Genomic DNA, 18,310 nt, shown 5'->3' with positions numbered 1-18,310 from the left:
AATCTGATATTTTCCTCTAATAAGTTGACTTTTTTGTATAAAAAATGGTCAGAAAGCACATTGTAGTCAACTTGATTAGTTGTCATATTTAAATAAAGCTAGAGCTGTTCATTCTTCATGACACAAATGTTTTCTGTATCGTAGTGTAAAAAGAGCAGAGAGTGCACTGATGATAATTATGCATACTCAACAGTGAGAACTCCCCTCTAAGGTTACCTGTTTCTCAGGATATTTTTAATCATCAGAAAGGTCAGGAAGAAAACAACAGGCTCGGGAGAAACACGAGACAGTTGTTGTCTCTCTCAGTTTGGTGCTGCAGTTCCGCCAACACTGAGGAAACATTGTAGAAATGACATTTGTGACTTGAAGTGATATTTGTGAGCAATTATAAAATGAAGACAGTCTTTTTCTGTGTTTTTCAGAAATCATCTTTGTAAACATCCACATGGAGAAATTGGTTGAACTGTTCCAATAAGTCTGTGCAGATACAGTTTGATATGACAAGGACAACTTTCACATTTTGTAATTAATAAATAACAGACAAATGAAGGGTTTGACCGATTTTAATCTTTAGAAAATCTAAATGTACTATACAAAAATGAAAATAAATAATTCAATACATAAATATTCAATAAAGGAAGTGCTTTATAATGTCACAATACTTGAAAGAGGCAAATCACAGTTACCAAGAAGATAGTCTCTCTTCAGGGTGGACATTTTGTTCACAACTTTAAAGCGAAGGGAGCGTTGGCTGAGGTCCAACTCTGAGATCGCGTCGAAGAAGAAGTCCTCGTTGAAGATGGGGTTTCGGCTCTTTCTGATGACTGTGCTGCGCTGCTTCTGGATTTTTCCCGGAACCAGACAGAGGCTGACGCTGCAGTTGATGATCTTGGGGTCTACAGAGAGAGGATAGAGGCCCTCCGCACTGATCAGTCGAACCCGCAGTCTTTGGTTCTCCGGGCAGTAGTCTGCTGAGAGTCTCAGGGTGCCGCCTTTCCCTATGGGCACCATTCTCTCCTTCATTACCCTCTCTCTGTGCAGAGTCAAGTCTACTGGGAAGATGGTGGGAGGCGCCAGGCTGTAGCCGCTGGGCAGGCCTTCGACTAAGCCCTCAGACGCCCTCCTCATGACATTGGGGCTATTGTCTGTGGAGCTGCCTTCATCTGTGGACAGGGAATTGTTTCTGGACACCATTGCCTTCCTCATGTTCCTTGACAGCAGCAGTTCATGGCTCAGTGCTTTGAAGAGGGAAGACTTAGGAGGGCACCTGGTCAGTAGCGGCGAGCTGAAAGGCGAGGATTCAGTAGAGGACGTGGTATCACTGTCCAGAGTGGTCTGCCAGTTCAGAGTGTATCCTCTTGGGGAAAGCCTGGAGGTCAGGGTGTTAAGACTGAATGAGGAAGGAGAGGAGGAGGGCGAGGTGGAGGGGGATGCTTTGGTACACATGCTGGAGTGACTCCTGGGCAAAAGTAGGGGAGAGGAGCTGGGATCTGAGTGAAAGAGCGACTCCTTCCTCCTGGTGTGGGGGCTCTCCAGTAAGGTGCAGAAGCCGTAGCAGGTCTGAGCTTTGGCCAGGTGTGGAAGGGACAAGGCAGCCTGGCTCTGGGGGTCTGCATTGGTAGTCTCCTCATCACTCGCACCATCGTAGGGGCTTTCGTCCACACTTTCCACCTGGATAATGTGTGGGTTGAGGGGCTCATGATGCATCACCTCTATTTCAGGGTTCACCCTCTCACAGGGTGACACCTTGATAATACGAGCGACTCGACTCTGCTCAGTATTCTTTAAGTCCTGCAGGGATGGGATGGTCGGGGGGATGCAGAACTCCGGGATATTGTCAGGGGTGATGACGTTAGGACAGAGTGAAATCCTTTTGGCTTTGTCGGCTTTTTCTCCAAACATAATGTCGCCAATTTTAAAGCTGAATTCCGCTGATGGAATAGGCAAGTTAGATCTCTCCACAGACACACGGATCTTCTCCACCACCCACATGGGTCCTCTGAGACAAATTGCGAAACGCTGCAAAAACAAATGGAGGAAATTTTAAGTTTTGGCATTAACTAAAATTAACCACATATAAAAGTATATATATATGGTGAAAATGTGATTGAAGATTTTTCTTTTTCTTTCTTTCTTACCTTTTTATCTGAAGAAATAGATAATCCACCAGTTTGACCTGAACAGGATGGACTGAAAGAAAGAAAAAAAGTTCGGGCTGTTGGAAGAATATTGCACAGCTCTCTGGAGAGCAGATGGAGGTTCCCTCTTTGTCAAGACCAGCACATCTGTGGCTGTTTGAGAGACGTAGACAGTTTAAATCAAGCAGAAAACCAGTAAATCTAACCCCCACCCCCTCTGCTGCTCAAACAGGATCCTCCCTCTCTCCTTAGCCACAGGTTCCCATGGAAATATCCCGGCCACAACAGAGGTCCAGAGACACAGTAGAAGCAAATGTACTGTTTCGAATGATAGGTCACTTCTTTTAGTAAATTAACCATGATTAGACAAACATTGGCTTTTAATGTACTTTGCTTTTTCATTAGTTTTAATCAGATGGTGTGTGTGATCTTGCTGTTTTGACATGTAGAAAATAACTTAATAAGATTCAAATACTGAATTATTTTGCTAGATTTTAGTGCCAATACTTGTGCTGGCCTAGTGTTACTGAATGTTATTAATGACAGAAATAATCAAGACTAAGCTGAGCCTGAATATGTTTTAAAACTTGTAAGTGATGACTACATTTAAATAATTGTCTTACTGGAAGAACCAGCATATTAATTAACTGTATTTTTCCTGACTCCAACACTCTATTGGTTTGACTATGTTCCTACTTTTATAACTGTTATAACAGTTCTGGAAATCCTGGACACATTTAATTACCGAAAGACTTCTCCTTGGAATACACAAGACACAATTCACCAATCTACTTATTCATATTGTCCGAGTCACACAGTCATATAAGTCTGGGATCAGAAATATTTAAAGTAATCTTGTGGCGGAGCACAACCTCATTATATTTTTATAAAGTATACGTGAATACTTAAAGTATGAATTCATGAACAAAACCCTTCATCATTTTAAAGAACTGGTCTTGTCAGGAGGAAACTACACGTATTGTCGCTTTTATCAGTGCTGTTTGTTTTTTTAAGTAAACGAGTGATACTGGGTACAATTACTACATCGATTTATTACATCCACACCGAACTTTGTCCCTTGAGGGGTTGAGCCTTCGTTTAAATATTTGTCAGGTCAGTGCTACCCTCTTGTGGTGGAGAGGAAGCAGCTGTATTACATAGTCACTAAAATGCACGAGAGATGACAGTTACCAAATGGGTTCTGTATTGGAAAACTTGTTGCCGTACTTTTAAGTCACTTCTCAATCTTAGAAATTCTTTTGAAAAACAACTTTAAAAGTTCAACTGAAAAACTCTGTGTGTCAATGATGACAAATATGCTTGTATTTACGTTTACAGTGAACTTTAACTTGGTCCTTTGGCTTTATTTGCCCTGCTTTAAAGAGAGTGGTCGAGGAGTGGAGGGATCGTGTGAAGAAGCGCCACTCTGCCTTGGCCAAGGTTCAAGTGCCGTAACTTGGTTACCATATCACTGGGCACTTAAGGACATAATGATGTCATGCCCAACGTTAGACCAGAAACGGGTCCTAAGTGAGGACTCTTCTGGGAAATGTTTTCCAAAATGTTCAAGACACATTAGGTAATAAGGCGTACTTTTCAGACACTCTGTACTGAACAAACCTTATGTATCTAAAAACTGACCATGAGACCATTGGGATCACACATGTTCAGACATGCCACCTTCTGTGGTTCTGTGTGCAGGCAGGTGTACTTTAACCAAATCTGAAATGTTGAAATTGACACTTGAGCGATAGTTGTGATTAACAACAGATTATAGGAAATTGCCCTGCATTTTCTGAAGTTGTGTTCAAGTTCAAATCAGTCAAGAACACTCCTCCCAACCAGACAGAATATATATATATATATATATTCAATAGGTTGAATAGATAGATTACATTAAGATGTAACTAGTAAATAAAACTTAACATCCAAGCCTTGTCGTCCCAATTTTTCTGGATTTACTTTGTATTGATGCTTGAGTATGTCCACAAGGGGACAGTATATGCTCACGTTAAGTAACCGTACACCCACATATCATAAACCGACAGAGATGAAGTCGGATTCAAAATATTTAACATACACTTGTCTGTAAACAATGGTGTACAACAGTATAAATGCATGATCTGCAAATTGAATAGGAGTAGCCCACATTGTTAATATATTCACCATTCTGCTTGAAAAGACCCTCCAAGACTGCTCAGCTGCTTTTAAATATCCCAACAGGCTACACGTTACTGTGCAGATGTCATTACTTTGACATGAACCGCACGATAATGTGTGATATTTCCCGGATGCCAGTAGTAACATAATCTTTCATGTGCCATTGATTTTCTGTCCAAGTGGTAAAAACCACAGGAACACCGACCATACTCAGCTGATGGTTGATCTGCTGACACGCTTTTGGCAGGTGTACTTAGATGCACAGATTCAAAGCCTTTTCAAAATAAGAGAATTCAGTCACTCGAAGATTGTCGTGCCTTCATCTTTAAATGTGCACGTCAGGTCTTCATTATCTCTCAGAATACCTCATTCAAATAAACAAAATATTGTCCATCATACATCTTCATCTGGTTACGTCTATGATTATCACAAAACATGGGAGAGTGTGACGCCGCTTCCTTTTTCAGCGCATAGATATGCAGTCGTTTTTCTTTTTTTTCCCCTCCCTCCCCATCTCTCTCTCTCTCTTCTGTACGATAAACGAGGAGGGGCTTGATGCCGTGGAGGAGGCAAAGCAGGCTGATCTGACCCGCTTGTGGTGTGTGTCGCCTAGCCTACATCCAAGACCAGTCGCATGCATTAACGAGTCAGTCATCAGGTAGGATGTTTGCCTTCGTTTTTTTTAATTCGCTGTGTGTGTGTGTGTGTGTGTGTGTGTGTGTGTGTGTGTGTGTGTGTGTGTGTGTGTGTGTTTTTTGAAAGACTGGCGCTTGTTTTGAAGGTGCTGCTCATCCCAAATGGGCTCACTACGGGGAGCCGGACCGCGGTGTTGGCTCAGCAGAAGCGCTGAAAACATTTCATATCAAACAGTCTGCAGACGACCTTTTCACATGATGTGTGCGGTGTATTCCTACTTCACCATCTCCCTGCATTACTGTGTGGATTTAACCTCCATCGGTTCGCTCCATCCGGGGCGTTTATTAGGAGCCTGTCAAATGAATGTCTTAAATGTCACTGACTGCTTTTGACATTGAGAGAAAAGACACTGTTTCATTGACCTACTTGTTTGGCGAGGTTGCTTCATGTGAAATGTTTCGGGTTTTTTGACGTGTTTCGTTCTTAGAAGTGGGCCAAACGGAAAACTAATACTGTCCTGCTCTCGCATTTCTGCTGTTGCCAAGAAAATGTGCTGTACGGTCACTTGGACTTGACCTGAATGTTATCTGGATGGGCTCATCATCAAAGCTACATGGTCGGCATGAGACTGTAGTGCGCTTGCAGGGATGTGACCACTGATGAACAGTTGGCAGACAAAAAAATGTGGGCTGAATTCGCTTAGGGATACGCTGTAATGTCCAGTTTGGTCAAGTTAGTGGAGTGTGCTAGAGGCATAATAGCCTTACAACCCTTTGCTTGTAAATTGTTCCCGTCACCTGTCTGTTTCCAAAGGTAAAAGCACATGCTAAATCTGGATATAGAAGTATACCTCTACTAGGAAGGAGAATGCCTATTTCGTCTCTCTTTAACAGCTCACATGTGCTGTACTTGCAAATAGATGCTTAATGATCTGTGACCTATGGTTGTTTCACTCAGGTATGGGGCAATAAATGGTACTCCAACACAGGGACTGATGATGTTGGTGATGTTCTAGTTTACTTAAAAAGATTCAGCTGCTACTGGTTTAAAAAAAACCAAAAAAAAAAACACCCCACCCTCCTACAGTATAGAGCAGCTGAGTGTTCTCTATGATTGGCATCTTGGATATTAAGGGTCAATTCAAGGGTACTCGTGGCATGAAGGGGGTCTCAGACTGATGACATGTTTTCTCTGAGTGATGTATCTAAAAGAAAGTCAAGCTGTATCAGCACATAGCAGACAGCTGTGATTTTTGGATTGCTTCATACAGTAAGATAAATGTGGGAGGCAGGGCGCTGTGGGCTTGATTCCAGTTGGGAGTATTCATACTAAAAATGTACTCCCTGGTGGTACAGTAAGGCACAAATTAGCATAGGATACAACCATCCCTCATTCACACTGTAGGGGATGTTTATTTGTGTAGCAGCAGCAGCAGCATTGTTACATGTTCTTTCATCCATTTAACGCTGTCTGTTTTTACTTTAAATGCAACAAGGTAAGACTTACTGATTCTGTTGAATGTGGTGGCTGCACAGAGGTTCGATATATTCTGTCTTTCTGACCAGAGGAAAGTCAAAACAGTGTGTGTGTCAAGACTGAATAAGTTGGATGTTAACAGTTTGAGATGTCAAACATCACCAGTGTTGCTTTTCAGTTTTGGTCAGCTTCATGTCTGATAGAATGAACTACCTGAGAGAAATGAACATGAACTCTTGCGGTCAGTGTAAATAAACCGTTTGGATTAATGCGCTCTGTACTGAATTATCAATCTTGTTTATTTCATAAGGTGATGAAAACATTATCTCTATTTTTCCTTGTACTTGATCTGTAACAACTTGAAATGAGGGTAAGTTGAAGGATGAAATGTGCAAGCCCTAAAGAATGGAGACAACGTTTCATTGAAATGCTGATATGGCAAAATGTGCCAATAATGAATAATCTCCAGATTACATGGTGATGAAAACAGCTTTATGAATGGTGAATATCCTCTCGTTGTCATAGAATTGAGCAGGATTGTCTGTAGGATTAATGTGTTTATGTTTAGACTTGCCATTACAGCTTTGCTTATGTGTGTGAAAACATATTTGTGCTCTCTGTGGAGATGGAAGGACACAATGTTTGCAGTAATATGAGCGAATTCAGCTATACCTCATTGTGTGGAGATATTGAAGCTGTTAATATCAGCTCTTCGTGAATATGATTTTCTTTTTTTCTTTTTTTTTCGGCTTTGTTAGTTAAAGAAGTGGGTCCTTTTTTTCCATGTTTGGCGTCTAAACAACCCACACTGTACATTTCCTCACACCATAATACATAGATATAATTAGATCACAGCAACACAATGTCACAAGCTCATATGCAGCATGCCTGTGCCAGGGGCAACTGATGTAAAAAAAAAAGAAGAAGATACCATTCAAAAGGAGCCAAGTTTATAAAGGCTATGTTTGCAAGTTTAAAGGCTTGTGTAAAAATGAATCACTGAGTTTTCAACTAAATTGTAGCTTCAATCACTATAAATAAAAAAAGTAAATACATTCCTCCTGTCAAACCAAAAACACATTAAATCCTCTAATGTTGCTTTGCTGTGGTAATTAAAACCCAGCTCTATTGAAATGGTGGCTTTCCCCACTCATTTCCAACTATTGAAGAGGCCATTACCAAAGTGATTTTGTATTATGGGAATCTATTAAGGCTATCTCTGCTGCAACAACTTTATATTACACCTTCAATTTAGCGCTTCATTTTCCTGGGAATTGCATGTTTTAAACATGTTCCTATAAAAATGGACTTAATGCTCTGATGAAGCACTAAGAGTCAGTTCGGTCGTATTTTACAGCTACTGCCAACGGAGAACTATGCAATTTTAAAACTGTTCCATAAATGACACTAACCAGGTCTTGGATTCAAAAGTAAGTATTTATGGCCACATGGTGTCTAGGATAAGTTAATTTTAGAGACAAAGCCTCAGTATTTCTGGGCAGTTCACTAGAAAGTGATTTTTTTCCCTCTCAGCTGTTGTTGCTGCTCCGTCATCAAGAATACATTCCTGCTTGGAATTCCCCAGGAAATGTTCTGCTAGAGTTTGGGAAGTATGGGGTTTAAGAGTCATTGGAGAGTGTGATTGTTGAACCATATTTAATGCATGAGTGTGTAGGAGGTGGAAATGAAAACACACCCCATGCTGTGGGCTGTGACCAAGCTTTTGTGTTCCGTGTTTACTAAAGAATTAGACCTCTCTTATGTGTTTTCTCTTCACTGTCTTTGTGATCGCAGCCTTTTTTTTTTTTTTTTTAGGGGCCTGGTTCGCTTCCAACTCTGTTTCTATGGAACACGAGGTCGACGTATAAGCTGGCTGCTATTCACACTCCTCTGTTAGAACATCAATCGGCATGATTCATAATTTCCTTTATTTTTGCCAAGAGATGATGAATGTGGCAAGAAGTCAATGTGTGAGAGCTATAATACATATGGGCTGTCTTTTAGTGAGCAAACACCAGATTACATTCCCAGTCTACATCCAGATTCTATGGAAGGTTGATCTTAATTGTAATGAAAGATTGTCATAGCATGAGATGGCACTGACTTCGTGCTCCATTCAGAACGGTCAGGGCTTTATTCACAGGTCATTTGAATGTTGTTCCAGAGCTGTGTACTGTACAGTGTTTGCTTTGATAACGCTGGATAAAGTAGCAATGTATTAGTTTGGTTTGTCTGGAAATCATGCAGAACAATGCATCATTTGTTTCAATCAATCAAATCTAGCTGAGGTGTAAATTAAAAAAAAAAATCTAGCAGTAGTGAATGACACAGTAGTTACTGTACTTGTGGTTTTTTCCGTGCTACAGATGTGTAAGCAGATTCAGGAAGTAGGTCAGTAAATGCCGTCGCTTTAGGTCAGAGGCTCAGCGGCGTTTTTTCATCAGCGGATCAAATTATGTGCCAGTCGACTCGTAAGTAGCAGGCGACAGGCCTGACTTCATGGCAGGTCTAACTTCACTGGGTCCCGAAACTGGGTTACTTGCATAAAGGAAAAGATGTGTGATCTGAGGGTTCCCTAAGCACCGGCTGTCAGCTTAAGTTAATATCTGTCTACTTACCTTTGGCTGCCTGGTTGGGTTTATGCTTAACTGTTAGTAAATCTGGTCACATTTAGTCAATTTTGGCTAATTCAATTACTATTCTTTTACCTAATTGCTATGCCTGTGTTTGCAAGTGTGTCTTATTCAAGTTTAATTAATTAGCACTTGCTGAAATAGTTAGCCATTTAGCAAATTACATTCAATGGTTTTGGTGTTTAGTTGACACTACTACTGTATATTTAGCAGAAAACCAGTTGTGTACATATTGAACATATATATTTTGGTGTTGCACAGGAACACTGCAATGATCAGGAACATGACCCACTCTGACCGAAGCGAACTGATTATCAGTGGTAAAGACCATGTGATACTTGTGCTAAAGATCATGTGATTTATAGTCTCCTTTGGAAAGGGAGAGTGGCTGAATTAATGCTGTCTGGTCTCTGTTTAACAAATCCATTTGAATACAAACTGAGGAATTCATTTGGCTAAGACTTCACAAGGTGCTTGGGGACATTATTCTGAAAAAGTCAATACCCCTCCCTCCTGTTCATGCTTTCCTCTATGAGGTTTAATGGTCACAGAATCCATAGAACACAGTTGTTCACCTGGAGTCTTTGTTCACTTATAATGGCTGCTTGTGCCAGTTGAACAGTCACCTAGTTGTAACATGCCTACCTTCTTTTTACACTATTGAAGGTACTTCTGCTTTGAGCATCTAACTGCTGGAAAGTGTCTCTTTGTTAAGTAGAGTTCTTCAAGTTACACTCAAATGAGACTGAACAGTGAGTGTGCTTTTTTTTGTGTCCTTTTTTGAATGGCTGTGTTTTCAGAAATACATACTCTTGAGGGCTTTTTCTGTGGTCGTATCACAAACAAAGCACATGAGAGAGGCGATCTCAGAGGCTCTGATGTTTTTGGCCCTCCTCATAAGCATGCTGAGTGTTTTTCACTGGCAGGGGTCTCCCAGGAGCGTCACATGGAGCCAGAGGTCAATGACATTGGGGGCAGAGATCCCAGTGATCTGGCCATTTGTCATCGATCTGCATCAATAATACTTCACATGCAGGCAAATATAGCTGAGTGTTGGGGGTCCTGCACCGCAGTATTACGAAATGTATTATTCAGGGAACAATGGACTGTTTTGCACACTTATATTACAATTGTCACAAACAAAAATCAAAAAAGCAGCGAGTGTGCAACTTTCCTATAATGTGCAATGTAAGCTGCACGTGGACAGAGAGATGGTATAACAGACAAATAAAGCAAACCCAGAGAAATTGCTGAAAGGGAATGTAGCTCTAGCTTCAGGTGAAACACTTAATTTGCTCACAGTCACAATAAAATACAGTAAAGTTATTTTCAGTGTGCCACAGAGTTTGGATGAATTTTTCATGGTATCTTAGTGAAACTGCGTGCGCCTCTGCAAACGTATAGAATGTGCACGGATTCCCTGTTGGCCATTTAGATAATGATATTGCTGTTGAATGGTGCTGATGATTTAGTTTTAGGCAGAATTGACATAGCTGTAGAATCACATCAAGGTTAATTGCGTGCCGTTGGATGCTGCTGCGTGTATAGCAGCTGTCGGGGTGTTTGTTTGTTTTTTTCTGAGAGGAAAGGACTCTCCTGTCTGAGCAGCAGCACTGAAAAGTACTGCTCTCCTTGGCTTTGATCCTCTGTGGGTGGTGAGGGTTGCTGACCGAGTGAGATCTCTCGCTCCCCCTTTCTCTCTCTCTCTCTCTCTCCCTCTCTCTCTCACTGTGTCTCCCTTCCTCTGCTCAGGGCTCTGTAATGTCAGCACCTGGATTCTCAAATGAAGAACTGTGAGCTGCTTACCCACTATTGTCCTCAGGATTTCTTTTTAGTGTGGCAGAAGCATTTAGCAGATGGAATTTGAACTGTGATAGTGTTTCTTTAACCTTGTATATTCAGCTAGTCAGCAGTGTAGTGACCTTGTGTTAGGGCAGAGGGACTCTCTGGTTACCTTTTAATGGAAGACGATTTCTAGGGTTACGCTCGATGCTGTGTTTTTGGAGATGGACTTATAAACCTGACTCATATGTTTGTGGCATTAGCAGTCTTGATAATACATTTTTCTTATATTTACCATTTTGGACTCATTAGCTCATTCTATTTAAAGCTGCACAAATCAATATTTTCATATAATAAAGGATTGCATGGACATATTCCAGGGGTCAACAGAATATAATATCTCTGTAGTCTAGTTCTGATGCTTACATGTCCATTGTATAGCTCTTTTGTTGTGGCCTGCCTTTGCTCTCTATGTGCATTAATGAGCCTTGGGTGCCCGTGATCCTGTTAACATTTTATCAGTTTTCCTTCCCTGGACCACTTCGGTCATAACTGACTGTTGACCAGGAACCCTCCACAAGAGCTGCACTTTTGGATAAGCCCTGACCCAGTCATCGAGCCATCACAATTTGATATTTTGTCAAAGATTGTAGCAGAAAAAAAAACTGTGAGAATGTCACATGTCTAGTTTTGTTAGCTGGGTAATGTTCTCAAATAAATCACTCATTACTGTAGCACTATTGGAATCACCAAGATGAAAAAGGTGACATTTTCCTTAAATGAACTAGACAATTTTAATTTTTCATTTGTTTATCTATGTGCAATAAGTGCTTTTAAGCTCCAAAGGAAACTGGACTCTAAAATGACTAAACTCAAATCTATCAAGACAACTGGTTGTAAATAGAAACACATGGCAGTATTTAAGATAATATCTTCAACTAATCCATTTAGTCTTTGATTCAAGCTTTAATTGAACTATGACTTGGATGACTACACAGACCGCTGAAAAGAACATTTTCTAATGTGTTCATTTTATAACTGTCTCAGTCCTCTGCCCTCAGAAATGTGTTGAGTCAACCTTAGTTGTTATGCTGATCGTCGGGGTCGAGTGCGACATAAATTCTAAACGTTCGTCGTGGGAATAAGGTCACCTGGCCTGACGGCGTAAAATCATTAAAGGAAGACATTTTAATTCAAGTCAGGCATTAATTATACAAAATCCTGATGTTTCATGCTGTAACCTTGTTTGTTGGGAGGCTGGGGTTTTTTTTCTCTCTTTCTGAGCTGAACAAGAGCTGAATATAAATGTTGACTTTCTTCAGAACATGCATTGTCTGGAAAATCCAATTCAGGGAGCTGACTTGAATTTGTGTTTAATTTTGTTTAACTGTTTCGGCTGCCGCTAAAGGGAGGGAGAACTTGGCATTCTCCTGAGGTAGATTCCAATGTAATCTCTTTTCTCAGGGCATGTTTTTCTTACCGTCCGTTTTTATCAACACATCCTGGGCTGTTGGTGACACACCATGGCATCTTACAGAATGCACGATTGCTGTACCGCATCTAAAAGATGGATTGCATGTTTGTTTCTCTGGAAGGTCACCGAGATTTTGTGCAATTGCGATGAAAAAAATCGGTATTGCATCACATGGAACAAAAGCAAGCGTTCAGTCTTCATGTCCTTTAAACATAGGCGTTATGACATCATTCGACCTCTAAGGGAGGGGAGGGGGAAAGAGACCGGGGGCTATACAAACTGTTGACACAATCATCAAAAATATCATATCATGTGCACATTACCTATGTGATTGTTTCCCGTCCAGTGTGTGCTCTCTCATTTCTGCCCAGCGGCTGTTCTGCCGTGACACTGGTTTCACCTGCTTGGAAACGTGCTCGGTGCAGCAAGCTCGTCATTCAGTAGAAGAATTGTGTTATTTATTAAGTTATTGTTCCACTGAATCCACTGCTCTGAATCCATCCTGTCGTCAAAGCCAGTCAATCATCAGTGGCCATTGTTTCGATGATGTTAAGTACAACACAACATGAATGCACCATGTTTCATGTAAATTGAAACATCATCTTGATAAAGCCCTAAATAGGCCAACCATTATATTCCTACCTTATGTATTGTGCTTGCGCTCTGCCACAGAGCTCTTCCCCGGCACTCAGGCTGGAAGAATTGCTCCTTTTCATTTTGTGGAAGCATAATATCTGGACTGCTAATAGCTGTGTGCAATAATAATTAGATGAAACAGTGGCTATTTGGACAAAGTAATAGCTTTGTAGCTTTGATTTTCAAACCCTTAATGAGGCTCTATGGGCTGACAGCAGCTTGGTCATAAAGAAAAATATCTGTGCTACCAATAGCCTATAGTTAATTTTAAAACTCTAAGGAAGGTTTCTGTCCTTTTGGAAAGACTGTGCATTTTAAAGGTTTATTATAAAGTTTATAGTGTTACATTGAATTCAAATGCCCAGTGGGCTTTCACCTTCTGTCATACAGTGCACATACAAACTTAAAAAATAAAATATTAGGGATACTTCAAAGTGTTTTGTATGTTGAATGACAAGATATGCTGCCACATTCGGCCCATTTACTCCCTCATTCAGTGAGTTAGAGGGCTTTGGTCCAAAAGGCTCATTTTTATCAAAACATTTTCAAATACTGATGGAAGTGGAAACAAATTCCTAGGCTTGCAAGAGGTCCTTTGCTCCAAATATTTCGTAATGAAAGTATGTTTCACTGGAAGAAAAAAAAAAGCCAAAAGAATGTCTCCTAAGTAGATTTGAAGTGCTTAAGTTGCTGACATGTATCCCTTCTTGCCTAAAAGGAGATGCTCTGTATAAGATTAAAATGGCTCAGTGTTAATTTCTTGCCATCACCACCATCTGTTCAGTCCACTACATGGCAGCTGTTTGCTCCTCTCACTGTGGAGTTTTTAGTTTCTTCAGTTGGGAGATTGATGAACCTGAAGCCAAGGGAGAGTAGCTGCCCACCCACAGTGGACATGCTACCCCTGTCAGGCTGTACCAACGAGATCACAGCCTCTTACTCCAGCCTGCCGGGTACAGAATCATATGACATATCCAGGTGTAAGTGCCAGCCTGAGGTCAAAGGTCATTTTAGAATTAATGATCCTCCCGTTGTAGAGTTGGTATAAAGTGGTTGGTGTGCTGCCCGGTGCCTCTTGCAATTCTTCCTTTCTTCTGATTTGTTTCTGCTGTGTCTAATTTATTATCTATACTTTCATGCCCTTTTCATAATCCCAAAATCAAATGTAGTGCTGCCACATGGGGGATTATTGATGCTGTTATTTAATGACTGTCAGAATCCCAGCCATTTATTTGTGATCTACGGTCTACCTGCGTATACAGCCCATACTGGGAAACATGCTCTACATTACAGTGATTTGATTTCTCTGGCCCTGGGATAAGGTTGTCATAAATTACAGGAATCTCATGGAGTGAGGCTCTTTGAAGCTCTACACATTTCCCACAGGGAGGAGGGACAAAGAGACGACGGAGGAGGTTGCACTCTGAAAGGGCGATCTGTATGCAACTTCAGTGGGAGACAGCATCCTCGACACATGGCACAGGCTCAGAGGCATTGCTGAGAATGTGGCTGAACTGTCATGAAAGGCGGCTCACTTTGCTCTCTTTTACATTTGGCCCTCCTCATTCAGCCCCTTGTTGTATATAGGGAGTGTTTGCAAAGGGTATTCAAGGAGGAAATGTTCGCAATCGCTAATGCTTAAAATTCCGATATTTTTTTTTTTCTTTCTTCTGCAGACTTTTAGTAGGAGAGACTATCTTTAATTCCAACTAACATCACTGCCAATGTCTTGTGTTCATAGATAGAGCAGGCCTACAAATGTCTCAATGAGATGGAGCTGTCTGCCTCTCTTCAGTGCAGAACTGTGGGACTAATTGAATTACACATCCCCCTCCTTAGCTTCTCAGTCCCATGGGAGTGCATGACTAATCATTTGGAATCTCTATTTTTTTTTTCCAGAAATTGTGAAGGGTGTTGTATATCAATGGTTCTCTTATGAGCAGCCAATATAGCATAATGTGGTATACTTCTCCATAATATCTCCATGGATACCAAAGGAGTATTCACTCCAAGACCAGAAGGCACTTAACCTTTTGACTTCTTACGGCTGTGCTGCTTGGAGCCTTCATGTACCTAAAAAAAAAAAGAATGAATCGCTTGCTAATGGTAAAAAAAAAAAAAAAAAAAAAAAAAGGATCAATGTTGGAGGTTGGCTGTTGAGTTTTTTCTACAGCACACACTCTAATGAGGTGACTAGAGGTGGGGCAATACAGCAATATGTCTTTGTCCCGACTACTGTGATAAATTATCGAATTTCTACTGCCAAGTATCCATATTTAAAACAAATACGGCCGACTCTGCCAACTAAGCCCGGGCCGCCATTCGATATGAGATGTGTGTTAAATAAATAGAGATGAAGTTCTTTAGATTGATGAGACGTGAGGAAATTAGATAGATAGATAGATAGATAGATAGATAGATAGATAGATAGATAGATAGATAGATAGATAGATAGATAGATAGATAGATAGAATTTTGGTACAAGATGTGAATAAAAAAAGATAAACTACTATCCTTTTTGCTCTCGGTAAGGCTTCGATAAACAATACAACATGTCCCTTTCTCCTGCTTTTATGAATCTTTCTATCTGTCTGTGGTGCTTTGGTTGTTGCCCTCTAATAAATCAGATTTACTGCTACATCTGTAGTGCCCATGCTAATAAAGTAACAGCCAGCGCAGAGACACAGCACTGATTTCATTTCCTGCCTCTCTTGCTGCTCCCATGGTAGCTAGATGGAGATTACATGTCGATGTCATATAAAATGAGAGATTAAAGAATGGGTACCCCACTCCGGAGCCACAGCTGTGTGCACTGCCTCACAATTAGATGTAGAAGTTTAGGAGACAGCAGCAGAGATGGTGCTAAGATGCTGGCTTCTTCTCTTCCCACACAGACCTCTGAAGCGTAACTTTTTTTGTCTTGTTAACCCGTGCTGGATATGGAGGTTGGCAGGTTGTTTTTATTCCCACACTCTGTCAATGATACGGATGATACTAACCTGTCAGGAATCTGCGAAGAGGCAACGATGAAATGGATGGCTTGTCCAGTTATTAGAGAACAGAGGAGGGTACATTTTATTGCCTGCCTGCCTGCCTGCCTGCATGCTTGCCTGCTTTTATGCTCGTGCGCTCACCCAGAGCCTGCAGTCCATCTGCCTGTCTTTTCCTTTAGCTGTGGTGGGATGACAAACGACAAGAAAGAATATAGATACAGATGTTAGTGAGGTGTATATGCCATTTCAAATAAAATCTTTTTTTAGACTTCTTTGAAACTAGAGTGAAGCTCCGTCCACACGTAGCCAGGTATCTCACAAAACGAAGATTTTTTTCTACGTTTTGGCCTTTCATCCACACGAAAAAGCAGATTTATGTCATCAAATACGGAGCTTTTAAAAACCTCCAACCAAAGTGAAGATTTGCGAATTCTCCGTTTATGCGTTTGCATGTGGATGTCAATAACCGGGGTTTTGCGTTTCGAAACGTCACTGCCTGCGACATACTACATCACATATGCGACCTGTGTTTCAGTCGGAAACAGTATGAATGTGCTTAAATGTATGCGGTTACGTGTGGATGAAGTTTTTTCTAAAAACGAGGTTGTGCGTACCTACGTTTTTTTTCTAGACGGAGGGGGCAGGATCTTCGTTTTTACAAAAAACCCTGCTACGTGTGGACAAGGCCTACGTTGGTCAAAGAATACCTTGATTTCCAAACCCCTAATAAACACATTTTTCCTTATAATAGATAAGAATCAAATGACCATAGTTTTATAATCAATTCTTCATATGTGACTTGTTAATACGTTTAAAAAAAATGTGATTGTGAGGAGTGAGAAATATAGATCTATAACCTTTTAAATATAAAGTCTTTTTAGAAAAAACATAAAAGAGTCCATTTTTGTTCGCCGACCTTGTGCTGACATCGTGGTCAAAGCGACAGTTGTGACTCATTTATTCATGCATCCATGCATACCTGATTGATTTTAAAGGTAAGGCACTGAAAACAATTGTGGCAAGTGAAAACGGCACACTCTCGTTCTTGTAGCACTGAAGCAGTTTTAATATTGTTTTAATTACTCTTCCTCGAGATGGAATTATTTTGTCTGTATTATATACAATTGTACATTTTTCTTAACTGTCCTAACTGATGTACTTTTTTTTCATTTTAACCCACTTAAGTCTTTAGTGCATGCTGGCTCACTTTAAAACTTCCATTTCCAAATGATATCCTGCAGGGAAATCAGAATGGATGAGAACTATCACATCATTTGTTTGAGTTCATTTTGAAAGCCTATTAACCTAAACTACACTGTAGAAGATTAGATTAAGTATTCGCAGTTCATCTGGGACTTCTCTGGGTCACAGGCTACGTGGATCTTCAAATCAGTTCTGTACATTTTAGTGTAAAGCTTTGAATTTCACAAAGTAGTATATAATTAAATGGCAGCATATCTGATGTTTCTGTTTGAGTCAGTGAGAGGAACAACATTAATATAATTAGTGAATGCATTAGATCCATGTGACCTTTATGCACTGGTATGGAAAATGCAGACAGAGTTCGATGTATGATGCTATAATGAGAATATTTGCCTTTATATCAGAGCTATGTGCAGTTCAATTGAATCACACTATCAACAAAAGAGCAGCAACGTACTAATGAACAAAAAACGTAATGCAGTCGTTTGATACGTTCACGGAGATCGCGCAGCATGCAGCAGTCGCAGTATATTGCCGTCACTATCCCTCCCTTTGACTCAAGGTAAATTCGCCAGATGATATCCTGCTGCGATCTCGCATCAGCTCACTCAGACTTGCTGCGGAAAAAATACTAGGGCTCTGGCAGGAGTGAAGACAGAACGGAAAATTCAGCTGTTTGTGTTCACACATACTCTGGCAAATATCAGCACTTTTTTTCTGCAAGTGTGAAAGCCCTATTAGATATCGAACACACACACACTCTCTGTAGCAGATGATTGCCTGATGTCAGATAGCAGTTCATTCCTCAGTTTAGGACAAAAAGCCACAAGCTGTCAATGAAAACCCATGTATTACAAACTGGCTGTTGATAACATACAATTTGTAGGTGTTCTGTTAAGTGGGGATAATAAAATGCTATTATAGTAACTGGAAAAAGAAGCACAAATCATGTCCCTAAACGCCCAACTTATCTAATTAAAAAGACTGTGGCAGTGTTAATGAGTTGTATGCCGTGTTGACAAATTTTATCAGAGCAATTAGCGAGACTCTGTTACACGAAATGTGACAAATTGCTTAGCTAAACAGTAGCCGGGTCACTCTAAAGTGACAGCAATACAGCGTCCTGAGAATGACCTTCAGAGTACACACTGTGACAATCAACCACACAATGAAGTTAAA

General features: G+C 40.6%; 2 protein-coding genes across 3 annotated transcripts in view; one reads left to right on the top strand and one right to left on the bottom strand.

The window, feature by feature from the left end:
* Positions 1–547: 547 nt before the first annotated feature.
* On the bottom strand, positions 548–2,261 carry c2cd4a (C2 calcium dependent domain containing 4A). The gene is made up of 2 exons (XM_079346368.1): positions 2,139–2,261; positions 548–2,019 (listed from the first exon to the last, which is right to left on the bottom strand). Exon 2 carries the CDS (start codon positions 1,990–1,992, stop codon positions 646–648), a length of 1,347 nt encoding a protein of 448 aa, XP_079202494.1. The 5' UTR covers positions 1,993–2,019; positions 2,139–2,261; the 3' UTR covers positions 548–645.
* A 2,593-nt stretch (positions 2,262–4,854) lies between these two features.
* tln2b (talin 2b) overlaps positions 4,855–18,310 on the top strand; it is a 73,815-nt gene continuing 60,359 nt past the window's right edge. For both annotated transcript variants that reach the window (XM_079346148.1, XM_079346147.1), the window contains exon 1: positions 4,855–4,956. The gene's annotated coding sequence lies outside the window, so the exon portion shown is untranslated. The remainder of the gene's footprint in view (positions 4,957–18,310) is intronic.

The sequence above is a fragment of the Symphodus melops genome (genome assembly GCF_947650265.1).
Source record: "Symphodus melops genome assembly, chromosome: 6".
Taxonomy (NCBI): domain Eukaryota; kingdom Metazoa; phylum Chordata; class Actinopteri; order Labriformes; family Labridae; genus Symphodus; species Symphodus melops.
Note: the sequence above shows the minus strand (reverse complement) of the source record. Positions and strands in the feature narration are given on the sequence as shown.

What these genes read in the sequence shown, in the direction of transcription:
- c2cd4a (XM_079346368.1), bottom strand. Translation starts at nt 1,992, where the DNA reads ATGTGGGTGGTGGAGAAGATCCGTGTGTCTGTGGAGAGATCTAACTTG.